We start from the raw sequence: 27702 nt of genomic DNA on the forward strand, positions 1-27702 counted from the left end.
AAAGGAAACAAAAGGAAAAATAAACCAATGGGACTTAATTAAATTTAAAAGCTTTTGCACAGCAAAGGAAGCCATCAACAAAACAAAAAGACAACCTATAGAATGGAAGAAAATATTTGCAAATGATATGACTGATAAAGGTTTACTATTCAATGTACATAAACAGCTTATACAACCCAACATCAAAAGAAAAATAACCTGATTAAGACAGGCAGAAGACCTGAATAGACACTTTCCCAAAGACATACACGTGACCAGCAGGTACACGAAAAGATGCTCGACATTGCTAACCGTCAGAGAATGCAAATCAAAACCCCAATGAGATATCACCTCCCATCTGTCAGAATGGTTGTCATCAAAAAGGCAATAACAAATGTTGGTGAGGATGCAAAAGTTTTTAATGTTTTCTTCTGTAGGGAGCACTAATGGCTTGTTGGAACACTAGCAAAGAACACCTAATTTCTATGGTCAACATGTTGTTATAGATGAGATCGTTTTGAGCACCTAAAAACGCTCATTTAACAATGTGGAAAAGTTGCACATGCCTCATTTCTCAACTATTGGTGTTCCAAAGCTAAAGAAATCCCCATGGTGGTGTTGTTAGGAGCAGAGATAACTGCATAGAGTGAGAAACTGTGTGCTATCTAGCTGCCCACCCTTTCATCCTTGAATTACTCCACAGATCTGTAATTTTGAGAACTTTGATTCTTTTCCCCTAATGATCAGCAGCTGGAATCTGAAAATCTGAATTTCCAAATTAAAAAAAAAAGTTAAGGCTATGTGTTAAGTTACAGTCATTGTCAGTATTGCTACGAATGCAAACATAGATTAGATGATTTAATGTGCTCGTGCCAGTCACTTAATTCCTGAAGATCTTTGGGCACAAAGGTGGGTCATGGAGACGTATACCTACCTGGAATTTGCCACTCCTTCGCATTGTCCTCTGTCAGCTCAAGATGTCTTGACAACATTCCAGTATTTTTTTTTTTTGCAGGGTGGTGGTGGTGGGGTTACTAGGTTTATTTATTTATTTAATGGAGGTACTGGGGATTGAACCCAGGACCTTATACATGCTAAGCACATGATCTACCACTGAGCTCTACCCTCCCTCCTGTTACTTTTTTTTTTTTTTTCATTCTGGTATTCCGTGCAGTGTCTCCTCTCCAGCTCCATAATGGGAGAGTTAAAAACCAAGCAGGTGGGCTTATTAAAATTTCTATGACAAGATTCTAGTTTGTTTCCTGAAAATCCAAGTCTATCAATATATTTAACTGTGTAAGATACAATTTTAAATGATAAGATTGCTCAAGATTCTGGTTGAAGAGAAAGACAAACATTTCAGTGGCATGGATCAGCCATTAAATTCACAAAATCAAAATGTAGTAATAACATTCAGATACAGCTTCTTTGTAAAATGTACTGAAGAAGTAAAGGAAATGCTTTCCATAAATACAGACAGGATTGGGAATCCATCCCGGTCATTTACAAGCAGTTTTATCTTGGATATGCCTTTTAATCCATTTGAATTTCAGTTCCTGCATTTATAAATGTGACTCATTATTCACTCCCAAAATTTGCTTCCAGGATTTAATGAGATACCCCATGCAATCCAATTGTGAAATGTTAAATCTTATATGACATGGATAATTAATAAATGCCAGCGTGGATGAGAAGCAAGTATAGTGTTAGGCAAGTCAATTGAAAACTGAATAATAAACATTAGTAACTAACACCACGTGCCAGGATCTGTTAGGCATTCTGTACCATTTTCTCTTAATTTATCCTCACAGCAACTCTAAAAGGGCAGTACTATAATCACCCCATTTGCACATGAGGAAACTGAGGCAGAGACATATTATCAGGCAGAACTATGTCAGCAACAGCTATTATAGCAGTAAGATAAAAGGCAGAGCCTCTTCATCAGAAAGGGTGGGACAAGCAATCTCCCCAAAACTCATCCTCTCATTGTGTACACCCACTTAAAGGATTCCAACTGTATCTGTGTGCAACACATTGCCAACAGAAAGTATAATTATTTTTCGATAGGCTTTTTTTTGTAAATAATTTAATTACTGTTTAGAGTAATTTTTGGAAGGCAAACTAGCTTAGATTTTCAGTATTTCCCTTGACATGAAAAGAAATGGAGAGATTATGTGTCTGTATTGCCATCTGCTGGTTATTTCCTAGAATTACCCTTCATGTTAATGAATTTGCTGAGCCCAGGGATGAATTCAGTAACTTACTTGCCTGGCACTAAGAACATGGTTTGTGGGTTTTGATTTATTCATTCACATAAATAAACGATTTTGTCATGGCTTCATCTAACTGAATGACTAGATATTACAGAACACATTACATTAGGGTAGAGGGTCTCCCAGCTGTGGGAATATCATTATAATCATTAGTAAAGAAATCTTGCCTATTGTGAGCAGGTTATTGAATGAACAGGACTGGAACTTAACTGCCTGACTCACAGGTGATTGAGTGGATGCAGCGGTGCACTTTCCAGGTCCCTTTCTGCAGTGAAGGACTTAGTCTCCCAGCAGCTGGGAGTCCTCCCACGGGCCACTCTGCTCCCTGCCCTCTATAAAAATTGCTTTCACCCACGAGCATGAGAATGCCCTCTTCTCTGGGGCAACCCACACTGGTACATGTGGGAACTCTACATAACCTGCCTGCAACACTCGATGTATACAGTTTGCAGGTCAGTCCTCTTTGAGGAAGCTTTCCAGGACTTTACCTCTGGTTAATGTTTGGTAAGATGTTCCTTTATTTGTGGTACATTTCTGGTTAAAATCACAAGAGCATATTCACTGTTTCTGCATCAAAGCTGTGAATTCTGGCTTGAACAAATGATTCTCTTTAATCAGGTCCTAACCCTATATACTGAATTTTCTTTCTTTTCTTTTCTTTTCTTTCTTTCTTTTTCTTTTTCTTTCTTTCTTCCTTCCTTCATTTCTTTCTTCCTTCCTTCCTTTTCTTTCCTTTCCTTCCTTTTCTTTTCTTTCCTTTCCTTCCTTCCTTTCTTCCTCACTTTCTTCCTCCCTCTCTTTCTCTCTCTCTCTTTCTTTTCCTTCCTTCCTTTTCTTTTCTTTCCTTTCCTTCCTTCTTTTCTTTTCTTTTTCCTTTCCTACCTTCCTTTCTTCCTCCCTCTCTTTCTCCCTCTCTCTCACTTTCTCTCTCTTTCTCTCTCCCTTCCTTCCTTTCTTTCTCTTTCTTTCCCTTTCTTTCCCTTTCTTTCTTTCTTTCTTTCTTTCTTTCTCTTTCTTTCTTTCTTTCTTTCTTTCTTTCTTTCTTTCTTTCTTTCTTTCTTTCTTTCTCTCTTTCTCTCTTTCTCTCTTTCTCTCTTTCTCTCTTTCTCTCTTTCTCTCTTTCTCTCTCTTGCAGGGGGAGGTGGAATTCTTTGCCTGGTAGTCGTGTCTGTCTTTCCACTCTCATTCTTGTTCTTTAAATGTGCTGCTGCTAATTCTATTCATTCATTTCCAGGCGTGTCCTATGGGACAGTTCAACAGTCCCTTTGACATGTTACTTAGTTTTACAAATATATTTAATCTGCATCTTGTTGATCTCTTATACCTTGGCACCTTAGCACTCTTTTTTTCTTTTCCTTTTTCTTTTTCTTTTTAGCACTTAGCCTGCTTATACAGCAGGTTTATAGTGGAAAGACAATCCCTCTCTCTTTCATTTTACGGGATACAAGGGAACTGAGAAATAGGTTTGCCAATGTTTATCTGGCTGCCTCCCTGTCTCAGAATCTGGACATCTTCTTTCTCAGAGTGTCCCTGACTGTTGAAGACAGCTATGCAGGGCCTCTTGTTAAACAAAAATAACTTGTTAAAGTTTGCTACACTGACGATAGTGACTGGCAGCCTCAGCCTCAGCTGGGGGCTTGGACTGGTCTCCATCCCAGACCTCCTGAATCAGATCTTAGACAGTGGGGCCCGGGGACCCGTGCTTTACCAAGTTCTTCAGCTGATTCTTAAGCACGCTCAAGTTTGAGAAGCACTGTCCTAGGGGACATTAAGGATGAAATTAAACTGTCTGTGTTAGATTTATTGCTCTGCTCTTCACTAGCTGTATGATTTGGGGAAAGTTATTAACCTCCTCCAGGCCTCTGCTTTTCCTTCTGCAGTATCATAGACTTGTTAGTGAGGACCAAACGTGAGTCTGGGCACACCTTGGAAACAGTGCAGGTGCGATTCAAGACCACCGCAATACAGCAAGTACAGCCATAAAGCGAGTCATGCAAATTTTTTGGCTTCCCAGTTGCATATAAAAGTTATATTTACACTCTGTTATTGTCTATTAAGTGTGTGTATGTGTGTGTTTTTTTTTTTTAATGGAGATGTTTCTTAACTGCTTCTCTAGCAAGTCCTTTAATACCTACTAGTCTAGGGGTAGGGTGTAGCTCAGTGGTAGAGTTAAAAATGCCTAGCATGCATGAGGTCCTACATTCAATCCCCAGTACCTCCATTAAAAAATAAATAAACCCTATTACCTCTTCTGCAATTAAAAAAAAAAAAAAAAAAAAAACGCAGCTACTAGTCTATTTCCCTGTAGTGGTAAATGAATTCAAGGAGGGAAGATATTAGTAAAGGTTGTAACATTCAGAGAGTGGAATAAAAAATCACCTTTGAAATATTATACACGAATTGAAAATAATTCATTATTTTATTAGTAAATGGTTGAAACTTTAGTGCAGTTTAATTTCAATTCACATTTCTTTTGACAGCGTACATGAAATGTACATCTCACTGTGCTATGTGGAGTCTGAACGTTGAGATGACCAATGATCTGCAATCCTTTAAGCATATGTAACCACTTGTTTTATGAACAAAATAAGGCAAACTCTTATTAATATTTACTTTCTACAAAACAGTAGTCTCTACTATGAAACAAGCCACAAGCTACCAAGTCAGTATTGTAAAAATCCTCCTCGAGCTCTTACCAGTGTTACTGAAGGTCAGCAAGTGCTGGTGCATCCTCTCTGTTTGTTACTCAATGCAGAGCTAAATTTAAAAAGCTAAAAAATCATACGGCAAAACTGTGGCTAGAACAACGCATACAGTACCTGTTTTGTCTATCTATTACTCTGCTGAGTTACCTATTTGCCTCTCCTTTCCCCTGGTATGTCACTATTAAATATATATTAAGACAAATTACTAAATATGAACACAACTTAGTATTGCTTAATTTTTGTTTGTAAAAATATGGCCTGTTTTTGTTTTCTTAGTAAATGCAAAGGGCATCTGATAAATATAGGAGCAAAATGCAATGACTAAACCACCCAGATGACAAATATATATTTTCTGTAGGGTCTTTGCATTTTGAATTCCTACGGAAATCTGTTTTTTAACTCAGGTAAGCACAGAATAGGCTGAACCACGATGTGAGGATTAAGATGGGAATTTTAACTTTGTTACACGAATGTAAGAAAGAATCACTTAAAAATGAGCAAGACCAATCCTCTTCAGCTCTAACCTATCCATGGAAAAGATTGGTGTGCTTCTGAAATTAGCCTGTGTTTCATATTTCCTAGAGTCCAAAATGTAGCCTCGTCCCCCCAAATAATAAGAAATTTGTGTTCTAAGACATTTTGATTTGAAAGTGTTTCCAAAGTGATCCCGTCAATTAAAATTTTAACAAAACAGGGATTAGGAGCTGAAGTGTTCAAAATCACAGTAACAGAGTTATTTTTCTAATGGTACTTGAATTACTAAGGTTTTTAAAAATTTAGCTTTAAGATTTTTTTCATCATAAGATAAAGTAATATACTGGTTAATCAAAACTTGAAAACACCTGCTACATGCCTTCATAATTGTTTTCTCAAAAACATACCCAGGATTCTCATTCTTCCATGCGTGTATGCATGAATTCCATTACATGTATTTTCTTACATGAATTTTATTACTGCAGAGTTTATAAATTCCAATAGAAAACAGGAGAATATGACTAGGGAAATTAATCACTCAGTTTTCATAAAACAAACTTTTCCATCATTCGACACAGTTATGACATTTTCTACAGCTCTGTAAAACGTAACATCTGGCTAATCAGAAGACAAAGAATGAGAATGCCTTTTCTTGTGTCTCCAACATTAAGTAGGACTGAAAAGAGTTATTAGATCCGCTAAAGAGAAGGATAATTAATTCTAACAACCTTAATAGAAATATTCCTTCATTATATATACATTCCAAAACACGTTCAGACAACATTAAGACCAGTATAAGGTGGAGGCATAAGCTATAAATGCATATTCTCTGTCCCTCATCTCACCCTAGAGATGACAGAAATGAGACAGGAACTCTAAGATTGCCTTTTGCAATTATAAAACTGATGTAGTATTGATGGGTGCTAAGATGGTTGCGTCTTTATGTTTCCTTGGTGGACACAGAGACATGGCCTCGGTGGTGGTAACCAAAGTCCAAGGAGAGGGGATGGGATGCTCTGTAGAACTGCTGCTGCATTGTTTCTCTCTCTTTCATACCCTGTTTAGATCAAGCCAGTTACTGAGATCAGGGAGGGCTTAACTGGCGGGGAGTAGCTGGACTTGGTATGAACTTTGATGAAACAAATTTTGGCTAAGCCTGGAAATGGGATCAAAGAACTCAGCAAAATAAGGTACCAAACAAAAGGAAACCACGGAAAATTAAAGAAGGAACAGGAAAATTGTATTCTAACCTTGTAAACAAGTCCTCGAAATAGATTCCAAATATCTGTTGTTCTTCCTTTGCCAAGTAAAGAGTAATGCTGGGACACTGCTGGAGGCAGTTAGAGTGGGGAGCCAAGAACCTAGCGCAATCAACCTACTCAGTTCTGGCAGCCTCTAGCCCTTGGCAATTCAAAGGGACACAACAACTTGGAAGGAGAGCAATTATGAGACAGAGCAGCAGAAATGCTACCTTGGGAAAGGAAATGTTCATTTGTGGGGATAGAGGATGGAGAACAGGGGACCATCGACTGCAACAAAAAGCCTCTCAGAACTAATGAAATTTTCCAACTCCCCCAAACACACCAAGAAAAATAAAGTGAAGACGAAGCCTCGTCTGATGCCTGGAGATGTCAACCAAGCTAACAAGTATCTTCATAGGCAAAAATTCAATATACCTGAATTAGTGAGCAGAAATACTGGTGTAGAAGTTCTTCTTGAATGCATTAAAAGGGGACCAGGAGTTACAAAGAATGAGAGCAACGTTAAGAGGTATGAAACTAAAACCAGTGTCACTATTCATCACAGAACGTCGCGGAAGGAAAGAATGTATAAATAAATGGAGTATATTTATTTGGGGCTGGCTCTTACTGATGCGTGAGGAATCAGAGCCCAAGCAGTAAGTTCTTGTCTTGAGGATGGGGAGAGATTCCGGGCGGACGCTCTCGGGGCGGCGGACAAGTCTCAGGCTGCGTCCATCAGGCATTGCGCCGAAATCCAGCTCCGCCGGGAAAAGGCCCTGCTTCCGAGGGCGCATGCGTGAGAGCCGCCATGTCCGCTCCTCCGGGTGCGCGTTTGGTTGACATCCTTTCACGGTGCGGTCCTGGTCACCGCGGGGGGCGAGCCCCGAGCCCATCCTCGGCGGGTGGAAGTCTCCGCAGCTGCAGGTGCAGGCGCAGGCGCAGGCGCAGGAAGAAGCCTCCGCGGGTTCGCACTCGGCCGTCTTCACCGCGCGCCAAGGTAGGCCGGCTCCTCTGCCATCTAGTCGGTTGTCACTATTCGTGGACTCCGTATTTACAAACTCGTCTACTTGGGACAATCGATGGCACCCCCGTCCCCAGACATGAGCGAAACTCGCAGAGGTTGAGTCGCCTGACAGGCAGGTTCCCAGCTGGCGGGGGACCAGGGGAGGCTCTGGCCTATTTCGGCTCGTCCGCTGCCGACAGGTGTCCTTTTCGCGGTCTTTCGTGCCATGGTTTTCACATTCTGTGCTGTTTTTATGGCGGGGGCTGATTTTGCCATTTACAGTGGCCCCCCAGTGCAGTGCTGTCTAAGGCTGGCAAGTTCGAGAAGGCGGTGATGCGCTTTACGGAGAAGAGGCGCGTGGTGATAAACTTTGTTCAGGCCTGAGTTCAATGTTCACGAATCAACAACAGGTATCAAATAAGGCGTCTGTAAGGAGCAGCACACACAAAACATGGTTACCACAGTGATGAGCTGACGACAGCGTTGTGAGCAGAGGCTCTGTATTTCCCTGGGAGCCATGGCTCTGCTCCCCGTTTCAGTGTTCAGGGCAGCTTGATAGCACAGAGCTACCCAGAATGATGAGAATCAATGGTCCATACAGCCATTTCCCTAAGATGTGCCCTTGGTGCCGAGAGGATGTCAGCTGTCCTTCTCTAAGACCTTGTGGAAGGACCAGATTCTCCCAGTTTCCAGAGGGTTCGCCCCGGCCCTCTTGCTGTTGTCCATTGGGCTGGACTGGACGCAGGGGCTGTGTCTTCCCTGTCACTGCCACTAGCTGGGGTCGGCTGATGGGGTGTGGCACCTGGTGGGAGGCAATCCGCAGTAGACAGTACAACTCCTGGGGCCAGTGTCGAGCAGCCTTCCACCAGCCCCACTTCTGTGGTCTCTCCTTTGAACCCAGATACGGAGTAAATTCCTCATTCTGGCCTCAGAATGAAAAATAACGGGACTGTCTACTGTCTAGCTCGCATCCTCCCAACATGTAACTGCAGAAATGAAAGCCTGACTCTTGTCCTTTTCGCAAGATCTGAGCTGTCTAGTTGTAGCCAAAGTGACGCTGAGAGAAAGTGATGTAAACATTAAAAACAGTTATCTCCGTAGGCCTATAAATTATTGACAGAAGGAATTAGTAAGCAAAGTCTCTCAGCGAGGACTAGCCCAGAACCAGATGCATCACTGGTGAATTGTACTAAATATGTACAGAAGAATTAGCACCAATCCTTCCCAAACTCATTCAAGAAATTGAAGAGGAGGGGTTACTTTCTAACTTATTTAAAAGCCAGTGTAACCCTAAAACCAGAGCCATGTAAAGACTTCAGAAGAAAAAGAAACTACAGACCAATAGCACTCAGGAATATTAATACAAACATCCCCCAAAATACTGTCAAACTGAATTCATCTGTATGTTTAAAAAGATTATATGCCATGACCAAGTGGGATTTATTGGTGGAATTTAGGATGTAATAACCTACAAAAATAAACCAACTTATTAAACCACATTAACAGAATGAAGAGGGGAATGCATATAATTATCTCAATTGTTGTTCCAAAAGTATTTGAACAAATTCAGCACCCTTCGTGATATAAATACTCAGCATCTAGAATAGAAAGAAATAACCTCAACTTAATAGAAGCTGTGAATGAGATACCCCATCAACACAACTGTGATACACTGAATCTTGTACTCAGAGCACAATTAATAAATGACAGCTTTGATTAGAAGCAAGTATAGTGTCAGCATCTCAAGTGAAAATTGTGAATTATAATAAATAACATAAAATTGTGAATTATAAAAATAATGAAAATTAATAGCTAACACAGCACTGCAGGTTCTGTTAAGAATGCTGTATGTATTTCCCCGTGCTTTATCCTCACAGCAGCTCTACAAGAGAGGTTCTATTATGGTCCTTATTTGAAAATAAAGAAACCGAGGCACAGATAAGTTATCAGGAAGCAACAGTTCCAAGAGCGAGCTGAAAGGCAGGACCTCTTAAGCAGTAGGCGTGGGACAGATAACCTCCCTAACACTCTTTCATCCTCTCATTGTGTACGTCACTTCAAGGACTGCAACATGTTGCCAACAGAGTGTGGAGCTTGTTTTGTGGGTTTTTTTTTTTTTTTTTTGCTATCATCTTTTATGCAAGTCATTTAGCTACTCTTTAGAATAATCTGGGGATCTCAGTCTAACAGTTTATTTTCCTTGACTTCAAAACACATTTGTCTGTTGTCTATGCTGCCATCTTGTGGTCATTTCTTGGAATTACCCTTCATGTGAATGACTTTCTAAACCAGGGGATAAATGAAGCAACTCATGTAAAGTACACACGTTTTGGAGAAATCCTCTGTTCCTTTCCTACGTGAGGCTGTTGGCTCACACTAGTGAAATTTCTGTGCTTCTACATCAGTTCCTTTCCCATAAAAGGGCTGATAATTTTAGGCTGATCTAAGAAGAGAGGAAATAACACATGCCCATCATCATGGTGCAGGGTATGTAATCCCAGAACTGTCCTGGGCTCTCTGTACCCTCAGCAGGGAGGGAACACCGGTACCCTTCAAGGTTAGGAAAAACAGGGTAATGACCATGTTGTCCCAAATGCCGAAGCCTTGAGCACATTGTGAAAATTCACAGTGACCCCTAATACGGGCCAGTTGTCCATCTGCCTGTCTTGGGTCATTTTATTAAGCATGCCTCCATATAAATCTGCATACAGACTAGTTTTTGTTATTGAGGTCTTATAATTGAGAATCAGGGTATTTTAGCTTTGCCTGTGGCATCAAATCCAAGTCATTCAGTATGTCCAGCCTTGACACTCTCCCTGAGAGTGACCCTGGAACATACCATGGGATTTCATCCTATGAGTAAGTGTGCTGCTGTGTCCACAGACACTCCTGATAAGCTATGGGCACTGGAGTGGTGTTGGGAAGTATTCAAAAACTGTACTTGTAAAAGATTAAAAATAACCCAGAAACTTTAATTAAGTGGAGTTAGGGGACCAGAAGAGGGAGCTCTCACGCCCTCCAGTGATAGCTGAGCATCAGGAAAAAGAAAGACCCCTCTTTCCCAGCAAGGACTCAGACAATGAAGAGCCACAGGCTCTCTGTTTACTACAGCCCTCCCCCTTTCTTTGTCCCCCTGTAAACGCACTCTCCTTTCTCCTCCATGTGGGAACTCGCACATGGCCCATCTTGGCTGCAGACTCCAAATTGCAATTCTCTGCAGATCCTGAATAAACCCATCATTGCTGGAGAAATATCTGGCAGTCTGTTTGCTTCCAGTCAACACGCTATAAGTTTGTGTCATATTTTCTTGGAGATATTTAGCATTTGAAGTCTGTTTGGGGGTCACACAAACAATTTTCATCCTTGAAGTAAAACTTGGTTTCTGTTGCCTCTTTCTTTTGTGTGATATGACAAGTGATGGAAACCTAGGGAATTTTCCTTCATATAAACTTTCAGAAAGAAAGAGCACATTTATGAAAAAATACTCAAAACTGAAAAAAAAATACCAGGTCCTGGGCTCTCTGAGTGGCCATATACTTCATTAGGTTTCTTTAATGTTCCAGTTCAGTAATATTTATGTCCTCATACGAAGTGAAGGAAACAGTAGCCTCTGTATATGGATTACACCTTGCATGTAATCAGTGCATACTCTGTTAAATAAAGCACACAGACACACACACACACATTCTTATTTCTTTTTCCCTGCTTTACAAATGTGTAGAGATATGGCAATGAAATAATGAGACATTTAAACCACTTCTGGTTAACTAGTATTTACCTTGAAAATAATGAGACTGGACTCTTGTTTGCTTTGTGGATTGTTTTATTGGTTCATTTAAGATAGAAGTGAAGTGAAGAAGTGAAGGATTCTAGTGCATGTAAATTGTGCAGGGAAGACAGACATCAGGGCAGTTGGAGACATGGGAAAGCAGGGAAAGGCATTAAACCGGGAAAGACCCTCTCCCTAACGCAGGTGATTGCCGGGAACCCAGTTGTTCAATCAGCTGAATCATGTCAGCCTGGGAACTAGGAACCCCATGATTCAGAAATGAGGCAGGTGTTGAACTGCCACATATTTAAATCATATTTTATCCCATATTTCCTATTTCAATCATATTTCATTAATCATATTTCACCCCAGCAGTAAGAAAGTCAAAAACAGTGTTACTTCAGGATGTGTCAGGACAGGAGTGAGGGGCATTGATGTAAACCTACTGATGTCCATATGTGATCGGTGAACACTAGGATCTCAAGTATAATCAAGACCAAATGAAACTCAGCAGAAGCTGCTGAAGTGAAGTTGGGTAAAAGATATGATCCAGCATGTCCCCAGCAGCACATTCCGGTTGCAAATAGCAAAGGCTATTTTATCTCAGTGTGACACAGACAGCTTGCTTTGCAGAGTAGTTGAACTGACAGGTGGCTGCATCCAAGACCTTGTGTTTGTATCTTACAGTTAATGTATTCATCGTAGTAGAGGCAGGGGTTAGCTGGAAGGAAAGAGCACGGTTACACAATATTCACTCTAAAGCTCCCTGTCACTAAAGAAAGAGATCGTCTCCTTAAATACGCTTCTTACCAGTGCAAATTGATTTTGACCAGCGTGAGCTGTTTTTCAGTAGGGCTGCATCTAAGCAGACTGGAGACGAATTGTCTTTATCAATTACAATGTCATTTTGAAATTATAAGCATCATAAGCTGTATGCAATAAAGTGATGAAAGTTTCGTTCATTCATTATGGACTGCTTTTGTAATGCTTTATTATTTAACGGTTAAAACATTGCTTTGAGTTATTAAAGGTAATACACAGCCATATGTGCCAGGGTTTATTTCTGGTCTGTCTACTTTGTTGGTACCATTTTCATTGGTACGTGTCTGTCTTTAAACCAGTACCACACTGTTTTGAATACTGTAACTTTGTAGTATGTTTTGAAATCAAGATGTATGCATCTTCCAACTTGGTTCTTCTTTTCAATGAAAAAAAATATATACAGCCAATGAAAAATTGTATATAATCCATGTAGAGTATAGCAAAAAATATCAAATAATCTCTTCACCCAAAGATTGTCTCAAATAAGACTGCAGTGATTTTCCTCACTTTATTCTATGAACAGGTACATGCAAACATCAATGTTGTTTTTTAATAAACTATCATTGTCCCACAGATGCTTGCCAGCACGTGTATCCTTGTGGTAGAATGAGCTCCCCAAAATGACTGCTGCCGGGTCTAGCCCCTGGGGGAGCCCTCGTTGCCTCCTGCCTCTCTGGGAGGGACTTTAAGATCGACAAGTGGTCTGACCCAGGTTTCTTTCAAATTACTGCTTTTCACCAGGACTGGAAACGTGTGAGATTTTGCTTGTAACCTTCAAGAGCAGAGTCTCTGCTTCCTTGGCCCTCTGGCTCTCCCGTGCACAAGCCCTGCTGGCCTGCAAAGCCAGGCATTCTGGGAGCTCTACTCCTAGTGCAGGACCCTTGTGCTGTGGAGCGCAGTGTGGGGCCTGCCCCTCACTCCTTGGGGGAAATCTCTGCCATTGTGGTTATTCTCCTGTGTGTGGGTTTCCTGTCTAGGGGTGTGGGTCTTGAGTCTTTGCCCCTCCTACCCCTCTTGTTGTGGTTCCTTCTTTAGGTCTTAAGTTGTGAAAAATCTTTTCTGCTAATCTTCAAGTCATACCATTTGACAGTTGCTCTGCAAATATTTGTAATTTTGGTGCGCCCATGGGAGGAGGTGAGCTCAGGGTATTCTACTCTGCCGTCTTGGACACACCCCTGATCTTTTTAATGCTTTGTCACATTTGGTTTGCTAATGTTTTGTTGAGATTTTTGCATCTATGTTCATCATGGATATTGTCTGTAATTTTCTTTTATTGCGTTCTTTTATTTGTCCGATTTGGGTATCAGGATAATGCTGGCATCATACAATGAGTTTGGAAGTGTTTTCCTCCTCTTCAGTTTTGTGTAAGTTTCAGGGTATTGATATTACTTTGTGCTTTAATGTTTGGTAGGATTCGCTAGGGGAGCCACTTGGTCCTGGACTTCTCTTAGGTGGGAGGTTTTGATGACTGATTCAGTGACCCTAGTAGTAGTCTGTTCAGATTTTTTATTTCTTTGAGATTCACTCTTGGTAGGTTCTATGTTTCTATGAGTTTATTCCACTGACTTATTCTCTGAAGTCAGTGGAAACTTCAGAGAATAAGGATCGCTCAGTGAGAAACTGCATGCCGTGGTAAGTGGTCAGGCAGGTGGGGGAGTTCTGGATCCACAAGCAATCTGGGGATGCTGGTAACTTGAAAGCAATGTATCTAACTTTGGGGGCTGCAATAAGAGAGCCCAGACACTTTTTATAGAGCAGAAAAATTTATCCTTATATTAACATCTTAACTAAGTTGCCCTTTTTAGAGTGGGGACTTTAAGCTTTATGGAAGAAACTTGAGTTTAGACCTGGACATTCTAATTTCTAGCCCAATAGATTTAATCAGTGGTCTTCTTGGTCACTCTGCTGATGGAGGAAGGGAATCAGATAATGTTGATTTTTTTCTTTGGGACAGTTGAGGAAAAAGTAATTTAAAAAAGTGCAATATTGTTAAATGCTTGTTTTAAAGGACATGTGGCTCCCAGATCAATAGTCAACATTAAGCAAACTGAGATGTAAAACTTACTACAGAGTTTATCTTCACAGTTATTTGGACAGTCTCCACATGGAGTTCCCTTATTATAAGGTACGTTCTTTTTGTCAGGATCATTTCCCCTTAAAAAAAAGAATAAAGAAGAAAGTGGTCTAATAAAATTGATGTTTGAAAGATGCATATAAAAATTTACTATTTAAAATCATTTAAAACAGGTAAACAATTTTTGAAAACCACTTGTATGTAATCTCTAAGACTTCTATGAGATTTCTAGCCTTAGACTGTTAAGAGTGTATCTTTTTGAACACACTACAGGCAACTTTGGGATGCTAAGAATATTTTGAGACAATTTGCATCCCTTCGAACAGATGAGTTCTAACAATCAGAAAGGCTTTAGGAACATTTACAGTAGGACACTTGTCCTTATTAATACCCACATTGACTTGATGGACAGTTACATAAAAGGACATGGTTCTTAATAATGGATTGTTAAGAAAAAGTAATAATTATTAAGAATTATTAATAATGAATAGTTAATTATTTCACTTAAGAAAACTCATAACTATCAAATTGGAGATGCACTAACTTCATCTTGTACTATGTCATGAGAAATTCGATACATGTTAGTGTCTTTTGTAGAAATATTATAAAGATGAAAGTATAAAAGCATGGATAAATCTAAAGTGTTCAAGTTTAGGGAGAGAGAATCAATGAGAATTTTCAGTTTTGAGCCACTTTAAAATTTGAAAGAAGGGAGTGTTCCCTGCAGATGTCTCAGAAAACAGTGGGTGTCATGGCAGATTTTCACTTAATATTACTTTTAAAATAAATGTTCTGATTGAAACAACGTTTAATCTGATATGTCTCTCCTCGAATGAATTGTTAAAATTTCACTTTATAAAAGAAACTTATTACTTAATTCAGCAAGGGGTTTTGTCAGACACTTGGCCCAATCTTTGGCTGAGAACATTCTCCTGTGTCAGCCCCGTGTTCTACTTTTCTGTTTTGGGTTGTCAGAGGTTTACCGCAGACCATGAGCCCCTGCAAAGATTTAGTATAATTGATGTATTATGTATGCAAGGAGACCTTACTGTCTTCAGTACTAATTCCATAGATAAAATCACAACAGATATTAAGTACTGAAATCAAGACATAAGACCAGACAGTAACTCACACAGAGCTACTGTTGAGTCTACCGTGACACTGGGGACCTCATTCAGAGTGTAAATAGGGTACCCTGTTATCAGATAAATCATTTTCATTGATTCATACCAAATGTCTTTTATTGTGCTGCCCATGTGGGAGACAAGGGTTAAATACCATGCTTGGAGCTCATCTCATGGAGGAGGGACTTGTGTGTTGAACAAGTAAGCTGAAGGAGACATATGCAGACCGGCCAACAGCTTTCCTCAGCAGGGAAATACTGAAGCTCGCATTCGTAGTAACTAAGAGGGGACTGTATCCAGCTCAGAACAATCCATGCTATCTGATAACCACCACTCAAGCCACACCAGTGGGTCCCCACGGGCTCATGCAATTACTCTTTTCTGAAATTGGTCTTGCTGTGTAACCACAGTTGGCAGGACAAAGGAATGCAGCTGTCCCTAACTGGAGCAGTCAGATTTTCTCTTCTAATGGAATTGTCGCTTACACCTTTGATAGCATGGAAATTTCATTTCTAAAGGAAATTTATATACAGTACCAAAATACTCAATACAGGAACATTTGGCCTTTCCGGTTTATTCGTTCTTGATACACCTCTGTGTTTCTGTCCTTGCATCCTAAAAATATTCTTGCACTGACAAAATAAGTATCCTTGTTTGTATGCTTAAGCTAGCTGAGATGTGTTTCTCTTAACTAATACTGGTTGAAGAAGCAACAACACATAGCAAGATTACTGGTCATAGTTCTGCATTTGAACATTATGTTAATGAGACACAGGTTTATTTAGAAAAATATCATACAAATAAAAATGTGTGTGTGTGTGTGTGTGTAGTATTTTAGGTATTGGCTAAATAAATTTTATCCCCAAAGTTCTCAACTGAAAAGAAATATTTATTTGAGTTTTGTAATGTTAGAGAAACCAGATTATGTGAGGGAAACACACTTCTAAAATGTCCGTGTGAAACCAAGCTGTATAATAATACGTACTCGTGACAGTAATGACAGACGTAGAGATACTGAGTTGACCCCCTCTTACGACACGGTGAGAGGCCACAGCCAACGAGGTAAGACGTGGCCCAAACAATCTGTGAAGATAGTAAGATTATTTTGTTAATAATTTGGTATTTTACTAAATGATTACAAAATGAATATTGTTATCCATGATGGACAATAAACACACATGCTTTTGGGGTGCTTTGAGCATGGCTTACTAGGAAGTCACAGGAACAGATTTGCACGTGTCTAGGTAGCACACACGCATATGCACACTCAGTGGCCGTCACTGACTCTGACTCATTCTCATTGTTGACAATGACACCCAAAGCACAGGCAAAAAAAAAAGAGATAAATTTGACTTCATCAAAATTTAAAACTTTTGGGCATCATAGAATAGTCTCATCAGAGTGAAAAGTGGATTCATGTAATAGGAATTCATTTTTGCAAATCATCTACCTGATAAAAATTATGTATCTAGAATATATGAAGAATGCTTATAGCTCAACAAGAACAAAACCAACTGCCTGAATGAACAATGGGCAAAAGATTTCAGTGGACGTGTCTCCAAAGAAAATACACAAATCGCTCATAAGCACATGAAAATGCTCCTTGTCACTAATTGTGAGAAAACAAAAATCAAAACCACAGTGAAATACCACTTCAGACCCATTGAAATGGCTGTTCTGAAACAGGCAAAATGCACTTGCAGAATATAAAGTGTATGTGTGTTATGAGTCACATGTTTGTGTTGTCTCAAAATTCGTATTCTGAAGCTTTAACCCAGCAGTATGGCTCTGTTGGTAGATGGAGTTTCTAAGGAATTGATTTAGGTTAAATGAGGTTATAAGGGTGGGGCCTTAATCTGACAGGATTTGTGTCCTCTTAAGAAAAGGTACCAGGGTGCCCATCCAACATTTATTATGTAAATAAATAAATAAGTAAATAAATAAATAAATATCCACAAGAATAATGGACTGGGAAGAGGGGGATTCTCTGTTATAAGGTACTGTTATTTTCATTCTTTAGGAATATTACAAATGTAATTTATAAGTGACATTGATATTTTATGATTTTGTTACTTCTCAGAACATCAAATATGTAAAGAAGGAAACTGAGAAGTTAAACATCTTCTCTAAGCCATCTCTTGAAGGACTTAAATTTCCGTGTGTTCCAGATTATAAGAGGAACTCAGTGGGTTGAGTGTAAGTTTGCAATAAAGAGGATAGAGCGATTTTCCGTGGCTCTCAGTCACCTGTTTTCCACACATGCTTATAGTCACTTAACCAATGCGCATATTTGCCAGGACACAGTTTACCTGAGTGTAATGCTCAATTACTGTGTCATCATCCATTGACATCCACGCCCCATACTTGAAGTATTTAGACTCACTGTACCAGGTTCTGATTACGTTTGACCATGAGATAGGATAAGATGCCAAATGCATATTTTCTCCACAAAACGTATCTGAAAGGAGGAAAAAGGGTTAGGTCATATCCTGCAAAACTTGGAAATCGTTTACAAGGATACTCTCCTCACTCTGTTTTACAAATGTTTCACCAGTCATCTGAGCAATGTTTCATAAGAGGAGGCAAACTCAGCTGTATCTCAGCTAACCATTTTCTTTCTCCTTGGTGAATGAACTTGTGGTGCTCAGGTTTGGTGAGAAGTTGACCCTGGGGATGATCTGCAAGCTTGGAAGCCGGATCAACCCACTTTTCAGTCTCTGCCACATCCAAGTTGATGGAAAAGGGTGAAATTAATTGGAATAGCTTATGAGTTGTAACAGGGCCCATGGCTTGAAAGCAGCCACACAGAGGTGTTCATCATGCAAAGGACTTGAAATAAACATTTGTCTGTTTAGCCATCCACGTGTGATGTGGGCTGTAGTTCAAACATGGTGTTCAGGAGTAATCGCCTTTCTCTGGGGCAGGGGAGACTCATGTGGCTAATTCCCTGCTTAGCAGCATTGGGCAAAGATGCCCAGTGGTCTGTAAATGTGGGAGTGGCATTAATATTTAAAAACATTTTGCAATAAACAAGTATCTCATAAGTGTTACTAATGTATCCTTGTGTAGGAGGCACTAAAGACTCTTTTGGAAACTAGCGGTGATCCACCTAATATATATGCCATGAGATGGATTCATTTTTTTGTGTGTGTGTTTTTAAATTTTTTATTGAAGCGCAGTTGATTTATAGTGTTAGTTTCGAGTGTATAGCCAAGTGATTCAGTTATACATACACATACACATATATATATGTATTTTTTCTTTTCAGATTCTTTTCCATTATATATTATTACAAGAAATTGAATACAGTTCCCTGTGCTATACAGTAGGTCCTTGTTGTTTATCTACTTTATATATAGTGATTGTGTCTGTTAATCCCAAATTCCTAATTTATCCCTTTCCGCCCTTTCCCCTGTGGCAACCATAGTTTTTGTTTTTTCTGTCTGTGAGTCTGTTTTTGGTTTGTAAATAGAATTTGTTTTTTTTTTTAAGACTCCACATGTAAGTGATATCATACGGTATTTGTCTGTCTCTGTCTGACTTACTTCACTCAATATGATAATCTTTAGGTCAAGATGGACTCATTTTTGAGCACCTAAAACTGTTCTTATGGGCAGCTCATGAGAGTTGAATGTGACTCGCTCCTCACCTGGAGTAGCATTCCCAAGCTGAAGACAGCCCCCTGGTAATCCTGTGAGTAGCTGAAATTACTACAGAGAAGGGAAACCTTCTAGCTATCCAGCTTTCCATCCAGTCATCACTGTATTACTCAACTATCCTATGATACTGAGAGCTTTAATTCTTTTTCTTTGGGTGATCAGAGTCTGGAATTTGAAAATTTGAATATCCAAGCTTAACGATGAATAGTCATGAAGCAGTTCCATGGGCCACAGTTCACTGCCATCTGTGGTACAAATGTAAATACGGGCTGGACGACTGAACTCACCTTCCTGTCTTACTCAACAACTCCTGACAGCTTTGGAGCAGGAAGATGCCTCATATACCTACTTGTAATTCGCCTCTTCAGTGCATTGCTCTCCACCAGCTCACAGTCCTTTGACAACGTTCTGGCATTTTGTGCAGCTTCTTCACTCCAGTTCTGCCGTGGAAGAGTGAAATGTAAGCACATCATCTTGTTAGCATTTCTGTAACATTGTAGTTTATTGTTTCTAGAAATCCAAGGCTAGCCATATCCTCCGTTGGATAAACTAACAATTTAAATAATAGCACCACTCAGAAGAGGAAGAGGAAGACAGATCTTTCAGTCCATTTTTTTAGCGCCTGAATTTACAAAATCAAAACTTGGTAATAACGTTCAGAGTTTAAATAAATGCTTCCGGTAAAACAGACCAGGATTAGAAATTCATCCCATCATTTGTTAGTAATTTTGCCTCTGACACATTATTTAGTTTCTTTGAATCTGTTTTTTCATCTGTAAAGTATGCCCCATAATTCATACCCAGTAGTTTGTTCAAAAGTTTTAATGTGATGGTTTATGCGGTATAATTGTGATGTGATCAACCTTATGCTGCCTGCTCAATAAACCATATTGCTGTGATCAGAAGCAAAAGCAGCATCACACATCTCCATCTAAGTTATGAATGATAATTGCAAGTCAAGCTACTGCTCCATGCCAGGACCTGTTACCAACTCTGTATGGATATTCTCTCATCTTTACTCACAGCAGTCCGACAAGAGAAGTGCTGTTATTATCCACATTTGCAACCGAGAAAACTGAAGCACAGAGATGTTGCATAATTTTGCAGGATAACACAACCAATCAGTGGCAAAAACAGAATTGAAATCCAGGTTCTTCTGGCTCTGGCATGTGTGTGTGTGTGTGTGTACTCCTACCGCTCACTATGTGTCAGTTGTGCTAAGTTGAAACATTTTGTTGAGTTTATCTCCAAAGAAGATGAAAGGCAGAGAGACTGTATCACTAGTTAGTGGGCTCTGTGACAAACGTCCTCCCAGATCCTCTTTCCTTCTCACACTGTGTCCACCCACATCCAAGGCTGTCCCCATGCCTGCGTGCAGCACATTATTACCAACAAAAGTTGTGGAGTTTCTTATTTACTTCATGCTTTCATAAAAGTCATTCTGCTACTCTTGAGAATAATTTTTGGATGACGCCGTAACTTAGATTTTCAATATTTTTCCTGACATCAGAGTTGTTTAACTTTTATAAGTGTAGGTGGCCATCTGTGTTAGTTTTATAGAGTTACCTTGTAGATTGATGAATTTACTGAACTGTGAGATGCGTTAAGTAACTCATTAGCCGAGGCTCAAAGTAAAGACGTGGTTTTGTAGGGTTGGATTGTTTCATCCAAGAAAAGAAGTCTTTCAGTGATGGATAGCATTTAACCAGAGGAGCAGAGATAACACAACACCTCCCATCAGGGCACAGTGTCTCCGGGCAGTGGGGATACCATCACTGCACTTACCCATATAGAATCTCGCCCGCGTGGACCAGGGTACCAAACGATCAGGACTGGAGTGTTACTGCCGATTGCTTTTTGTGCATTCCGTGGTGGACTGCCCACACCCAGGTCACTTTCTGAACTTACTTCTTCTTAAGCTGAGAGTCCTATCCACCGAGAGCTCTCCTGTCCTAAGACTTGTCCTCACGTCCCTGGGGCAGCCCATATCTAACAGCAAGTAGATACAGTAACTATCAATGGCAGGCAACCTCCCTCCAGCTCAGGACAAAGCTGCACTGGGTTGACCTAGTTTGTACAGCTTCCCACGAGAAGAGTCTCCGATGATACTGATGGGCAGCATCCGCCTCGGCTGGGGGCTTGGACTGGTCTCCATCCCAGATCTCCTGAAGCAGAGCTCAGAGACGGAGTCCAGGGACCTGTGCTTTTCCAAGTTCTTCAGCTGATTCTTAAGCACACTCAAGTTTGAGAAGCACAGTTGTAGGGGACATTAAGGATGAAATTAGACTTTCTGCAGCTCTGTCATTTACTAACCACGAGTGTGGGAAAATTACTTACCTCCTCTGGGCCTCTCTTTCTTCTGCTGCGTATTATAGGTTTGTTTGTGAAGACCAAACTTTTAGTATATTGAAAGCAAATAAAACTTAATAAAACCTCAGAAAACACCGTTACTGTTACTGGCATCATTGCTGTTTGACTGATCTTACCATTTTCAGCATGTTGCTGGCTGGTGGGAAGACTCCTCTCCTGAGGCTGTTGTGTACAGTCACGATTTCTTTCTGGACCGTTGCCAATTCTGTACGGAGTGTGTCATACGGAACTTTAGCTGGTTTTGCCTGTTACCAGAAAATTATTAATTAGTCTTACTTCTTTTAAGTGGAACTTGTAATGCAAGTATATTACTTGTAGATTTACAGGTGATACGAATTTACGGTTTATGTTGAAGAAACAATGATCTGAAAAATGAACATTTTAAAATCTGAGATAACCTCAGGTATTAGTTTCCATTTCTTCAGTCCTAGTTTTGAGGATTTCTGAATGTCAGTCCGACACTGTGCAAGTCTCTGGAATAGTGCACTGGGGATTCTGTGGCTGGGTTTTTTTTTTTTTTCGGGTTTGTGGTTGGTACTTTGGGCCACGTTGAAGCATCTTTCATGGGGCGATAGGAACCACAGGGGAAGATGTTTGGATGTCACTCCTTATACTGACTGACGTCCCTTCCTTGGCACATTCCCCACCCGCCTCGTGCAAGTGTTCTCTTTGCTTCCCAAATAAACTGCTTGCACCTGGATATTGTTTAAGGGTATGTGTCTGGGAGAACCTAAATGATTCATTATTGAGTACAGAGCCCCCAGTGTCTCCAACTCAGATTCTGCATCGCTGTCTCGTTCACAGGAGAAAACGCTGATACTTTCATCTGGATGTGCACGTGTAAAGTTGAACTCAGATCAGCTGCAGTCTAGAGTTTGTGACTGTTCTTTTAACTTCTTTACCTTTTGTCCTGTAACTTACTAAGAGAACAATAAATGGTCTTAATGTTTTAGGGCACCATTAGTTTTTTTAATAAAGAACAACTTCTGTGTCTTTGTGAGACACATCACATGTACTTCATACATCTTTTTTAAATGACAAGACTTATGTAGTATAATTTGAGTGACATCTATTTACCTCAAGTACCACAGGGTTACCAACAGTTTCTAAACGGATGGGATTCAGCATCATGTCTTGCTCAAATATAGAAGTAGTTATTGCCATTTATTTTATCTCAATAGAGAAAGAGTATCGGGAGAAGATGTAAATATAAAATCAGTAGACTCCTCTGCAGACTGTCCCCTGTGGACATCATTTCCTCAAAAGCCCACTCAGAGGCGCTGTTCTCCTGGCAGACTGCAGGAGCCAGGTCTAGACTTGAGGGGAGGTTGGAAACACACAAGACTCCCCTTACACTTTCCAGATTATAACTCTCTATGCTCCTCTGAAAAAACCCTGCTCCAGTGAAACTGGTGGTGTTTAGCTCTACCACCTCATCCTTGATCATTTACCCTCTTAAAATCGTTTTCCTGTCATTTCTTCTCATTTATAAACATTGAGTCTCCTGAGACAATTCATCGTGCCCACTCGAAATTGGAGGGGCTTTGGCATCCCCATGGATGACTCTATCATCTCATATCTCAGGGCCTTCAACTCTCCCTCTCTTAAACCTCGCCCCCAAGCCTTTTTAGTTCCCCACTCTGATGGTCACAGTGTATATCTGATATTCACTCCAAAATGCCATACGTCCCACATCACCTGGTCCAGCAAAAATTTGCTGCCTGGCCAGGATTTCCTGCTCTTCCTAGTTGCTAAGGTCCATCACTTTGACTATTTTCAACACAGTTTAGCCTTCAAGCTCATTCTTCATTGTCTCTATCTCTTGTTTTTTCTTTCCTTTCCATCACCTTCTCTTGTTTCAACAACTCTCTTACTAAAATATTGAAACTTTTGCCTGCCCACCCTCTATAGGAACAATCCCACCTTTGGATGGGACCAAAATTCTCCTGTCTGCCCTAAGTCAGCTGAGCATTGGCAGAAAATATCAGACAAAATGACACATATTGGTATACAAAGTTAGGATGTTTGATCTCAAATTGTCCCTTGCATCTGCTCATCGGTTCTGCTCATTACCTGGTTCATTCACTTTGTCTCCCTGCACAACGGTATTACAGAACATGCACACTCAACCCCAATCACATCTCTCTCTCTCAATAGATTAGTGTATGTTCTACTTCCTTCAGTAAAGGCTAGCTGTCAGCTGCTTCAGCGTCCCCTTCCCCAGGCTACCAGTCTGCCTGTACCTGTCCTCATTCTTTCCTTCTTCTCTTTTGTGATACTGAAAAAGCTATATATATTTAATATATACAACTCAATGCATTTGGGAATAAGCATATGCTCTTAAAGCACTGCCACCACCAAGACCATAAACATACTCATCACCTCCCACGGTTTCCTCCTAAAGAAGTAACTCCTGCCATGTGTTTTTAGCTCTGCTGAATTATCCAGAGAGGCGATAATGACATAGGCATGGGCCGTGGAGCCAACCTGCTTCGGTTTACCTTGAGACTCTGCCTCTTCCTAGTTATCTGACCTTGGACACGTGACTTAACCTCCTGATGCGCTGCCTTCTTTCTCTGTGATATGGGGGTAAGAACAATTCTGGGCTAACAGGGCTGTGGTGAGAACTGGGTGAGCCAGGGGCACGGCGTCCTCACGGCAGTGCCCGTGACACAGTGAGCTCTAGCACAGGGTAGCTCATCTCCACTTCTCCACAGTAATCGTAAAACATGCCATCCGCACATACTCTTGTCATTAAAACAGGCAGGAAGCCGGCAGCAACAGCCAAAAGTAAGACGTGTTTCATTGTCGTTCCTGGAAAGAAAAGTAACAGAATTTTAGAAGATTGTCAACTCGTGGGATAATGTTTTGTAATAAGCCTTTTTGGGAAACACTTTTACATATAGTTGCATTTTCTGCAAAAAGAGACCTGCGGGATCAGAACAAGGTATGTAATACGTTACTCATTAGGACCAAGAGAGAGAACTGTGCTTGGAAGAATCATAGACTTAACTGCCTTAAGCTCTAGAACCTTTGAATATGTTACATTAAGTGACAAAAGGGAATTAAGGCAGCAGATAAAATTCAAATCGCTGAAGAGCAGACTCTAGGGAGATTATCCTGGATTATCCATGCGAACTCTGTGTAGTCACAGGGGTACTTAGATGTGGAAGAGGGAGGCAGTGACAGAGATCAAGATAGAGGAAGGGGCTGTGAGCCAAAGAATAAGGGCAGCTTCTGAAAGAAGCTGGATACCGATTCTCCGCTGGAGTCTTCCTGCTGAATCTTGATTTTAGCCCAGGGATACCCATTTGGGCTTCTGCCCTCCAGACTGTGAAATAATAAATTCGTGTTGTTTTAAGATGCTAAGTTTAGAGTCATTTGTTGCATGCAACAGCAACAAGAAACTGATCTAAAAACACAAGATTAGATTTGAGTTCTCTACTGCCTGTAGAGAAGAGGTGTGTTCTTTGTGCAGGTGGTTTATGTGACGACTTAGAGCTATTCTGTGAAGTCTGGTCACTCCACTAAGAGTGGTGGTCACTGGGAGTCAGGCGAATCAGAGCTAATACACCCTGTCTTTTGTTTCTATTTGATATAAGTGGCTGATGCTAGTGTGTTAATAAATATAGGGGATTAAATTTGGTTGGTACCTTCTTTTCACAATCGGCCGAGTTTATTTCTGAATCCATCCTGCAGAGTGGGAAGCAGAAAAGGCTGGCAGTCTGTTTCTCATTTTAAAGAAGACTTTCAAAGAGTAGGTTAAATGATGGGTGCAGATGATACACGCGATGGAGTTCACCCTTGCTCTCAAGCCTCCACTGCACACTGCCAGACATGGCTGAGACGGAAAATTCTATAAATCAGTTCTTTCAGGGAACATACACATGTGAGCAATCTGTCCTTTCTTCCTCTTTTTTTAATCTCTTTTTTCCTCCAGAATGTTACAAACCTTCAGACTCTAAGGTATGCAAACAGTCATATAGAAACACAGGCGATGAAATACGCATCCTACCCTCTTTCTTAACCCCCAGAAATCTAGTAAAACAGGTAATTTTCCCTGAGTTAATTGAAGAAAAAATAAAATAAAAAAGCTTCTGAACTAGAGTAGGTTGATATGTACACACATATTAGTATTTATACCCCTTATACTGTATCTCTGTCTCTGTTCATCAAAGGGTTATTACTCAGGTTAGCCCCTTTATGAGGCTGTCTGTAACTTCCATTGCATTTTCTGTGGGAATATTTTTTTGGGTGGTGTGTGTGCTCATTATCTTAATTGTTACAGTGTTTTCCTGGGTGTACACTAACATGTCCCTCAAAAAAGCTGTAATGAAAGGTTTAAGAAATATCCAAAAAATTTCCTATTTCACACCAATCAAACAGCTGGCATTGACAATTTAAATTTTGTCTTTGAAGTCTTTTCTTGTCTTACGTGCAAATTCAGTACTTAAATTTATACATAAATACATAATATACACCAATGATTGTACCCTATTTTCCCTAAAATTTCTATTATTGTGTATTCATTAGGAGCATCATTTTGATAATGTGAATAACTTGTAATTAACAAGATTTTGGCAAAGTTTGATTTTAAGCTTTCATATTTTTGTCTATAAGTAATATTATTATGAATATTTTAACAGAAACACCGAGCCATTTTTTAGGATACTTTTCATGAATTACCATAGGGTTTGAGCTTCAGAATTGAAAATGGATTGAAATCTTTGTACTTCTTTCTTTGAACATGATACAACTCTAATTTTACTTCTAAGTGTACCTGATAAATAATAGGTGCTTAGTAAATATTTATTAAATAAATTAAATTTTGTACCATTAAAGTAATCGGCTGTTTCAGACACACACTCACAACCTGTTAATCCATACATATGCTTTAACAGAAGTCATACTAAGTCGAGGTGAAATACCAGTGTTTTATCTCGGGTTCTCCCGCTATCTGTGACACTGATGAATCCACAGGCTCTCTGAAAATTAAATTCTTTTTGTTTAGAATGTCTCCAGCATGTTGGAGATACAGATGGCTTTCAAGTTCATGGGACTGCATGATGCATCCAGCTCTTTAGAGCTAACTGCTATTGTTCTTTTTAGAATAGAACAATCTATTAACGGCCCCATAATCCAAATTTGAAAGCATACCATATTTTATAAATGGATTGTGATTCAGATAAATGGCTTTTGAAAATATACAGTATCACTCATATTATTGGAAATAGATCAATCCAACCTGGACATTTCACATACAGATACAATATCTTTCTTCTATCACAAATGGGTGATAAAATCACTGTTTTATGATATAAGATGCATAAAGAATTCTATACAATACTGTGTATTGATGATTCAATGCCATAATTTATATCCTGTGCAAGAATTGAAAGCAACCACAAGAAAACTTATCGTGACCTCTTGAGTGTTCACAGGACAGTCAGTGTCAACTGGGATTATAGTCCCCTTGGCACGTTTGGCTCCTGCAAAGAACTTTGATTGAAGTTAAGGGAAGCTAAGCTCAAGGAACCTTCAGATTTTTGAGTCTAAGTTTTGGCTTGGGGTCTGTGAATAGGTAGAATGTGCGCATTCAACCTAAAAATCTTCAAAGGACAGAGGCTCCAAGAAGAATAGGAGAAAAACTTTACTTAAGGTTGGACTATCCACTTGGAGCAAGTGAGTCAAATCACGGAGCGAAAAGTTCATATTTGGGCATCAGTAGTATGTTCAGCATTTTAGAATCAGGATTGAATCTGGGTAATTATTAAACTATCCCTGTTGGCCCAGAATTGTTAAATTATTACAAAAGTACAGACTTTAAGCTCTGGGTTAGTCCTCAGAAATACAGTTGAGGGTCCGTCTAAAGGGACAGAAAACAGCAGGAAACAGGCACAGCTTTTGGTAAACAGTGACTCTGCAGACATGACCGAAGTGCAGAAATAGAGATTAGAACTGGAGAGCGTGACCCACGAGTTGAGCAGAGGTGGTGGGGGTGGAAAGCTAAGTGCACCGAGGGTTAGAGACTTTGGGGACCCCCTGAGGCTCACTCACTGGGGAATTAGGGCAGGAATAGTTCTAGCGCCAGGACCCAGGCCAGGCCTCCAGGATGGTCTAAACGATTCTCCATTGCCTGGAGGACTGAAAATCTAGGACCTAAGCAGACCGTTTCAACTAAGGAATTACAGTTGCTTGTGCTCAGGTAA

General features: G+C 40.1%; 1 protein-coding gene and 1 long non-coding RNA gene across 2 annotated transcripts in view; one reads left to right on the forward strand and one right to left on the reverse strand.

The window, feature by feature from the left end:
• Nucleotides 1-27702, forward strand: part of LOC116147618 (uncharacterized) — a 333894-nt gene that overhangs the window by 146728 nt on the left and 159464 nt on the right. The gene's annotated exons all lie outside the window — the stretch shown is intronic.
• CRISP1 (cysteine rich secretory protein 1) lies at nt 11490-24302 on the reverse strand. Its single transcript, XM_010988953.3, has 7 exons — nt 24240-24302; nt 21610-21738; nt 19473-19563; nt 17774-17922; nt 16450-16547; nt 14332-14420; nt 11490-12165 (listed from the first exon to the last, which is right to left on the reverse strand). Exons 1-7 carry the CDS (start codon nt 24297-24299, stop codon nt 12038-12040), a joined length of 744 nt encoding a protein of 247 aa, XP_010987255.2. The 5' UTR covers nt 24300-24302; the 3' UTR covers nt 11490-12037.

This window comes from Camelus dromedarius, chromosome 19 (genome assembly GCF_036321535.1).
Source record: "Camelus dromedarius isolate mCamDro1 chromosome 19, mCamDro1.pat, whole genome shotgun sequence".
Taxonomy (NCBI): domain Eukaryota; kingdom Metazoa; phylum Chordata; class Mammalia; order Artiodactyla; family Camelidae; genus Camelus; species Camelus dromedarius.

Coding starts and splice junctions, on each gene's coding strand:
- CRISP1 (XM_010988953.3), bottom strand. CDS start 24,299: ATGAAACACGTCTTACTTTTGGCTGTTGCTGCCGGCTTCCTGCCTGTT. Junction 19,564..21,609: donor CCAGCAACATGCTGAAAATG/GTAAGATCAGTC, acceptor CTTCCACGGCAG/AACTGGAGTGAAGAAGCTGC. Junction 16,548..17,773: donor TAATTGAGCATTACACTCAG/GTAAACTGTGTC, acceptor CTATCTTCACAG/ATTGTTTGGGCCACGTCTTA.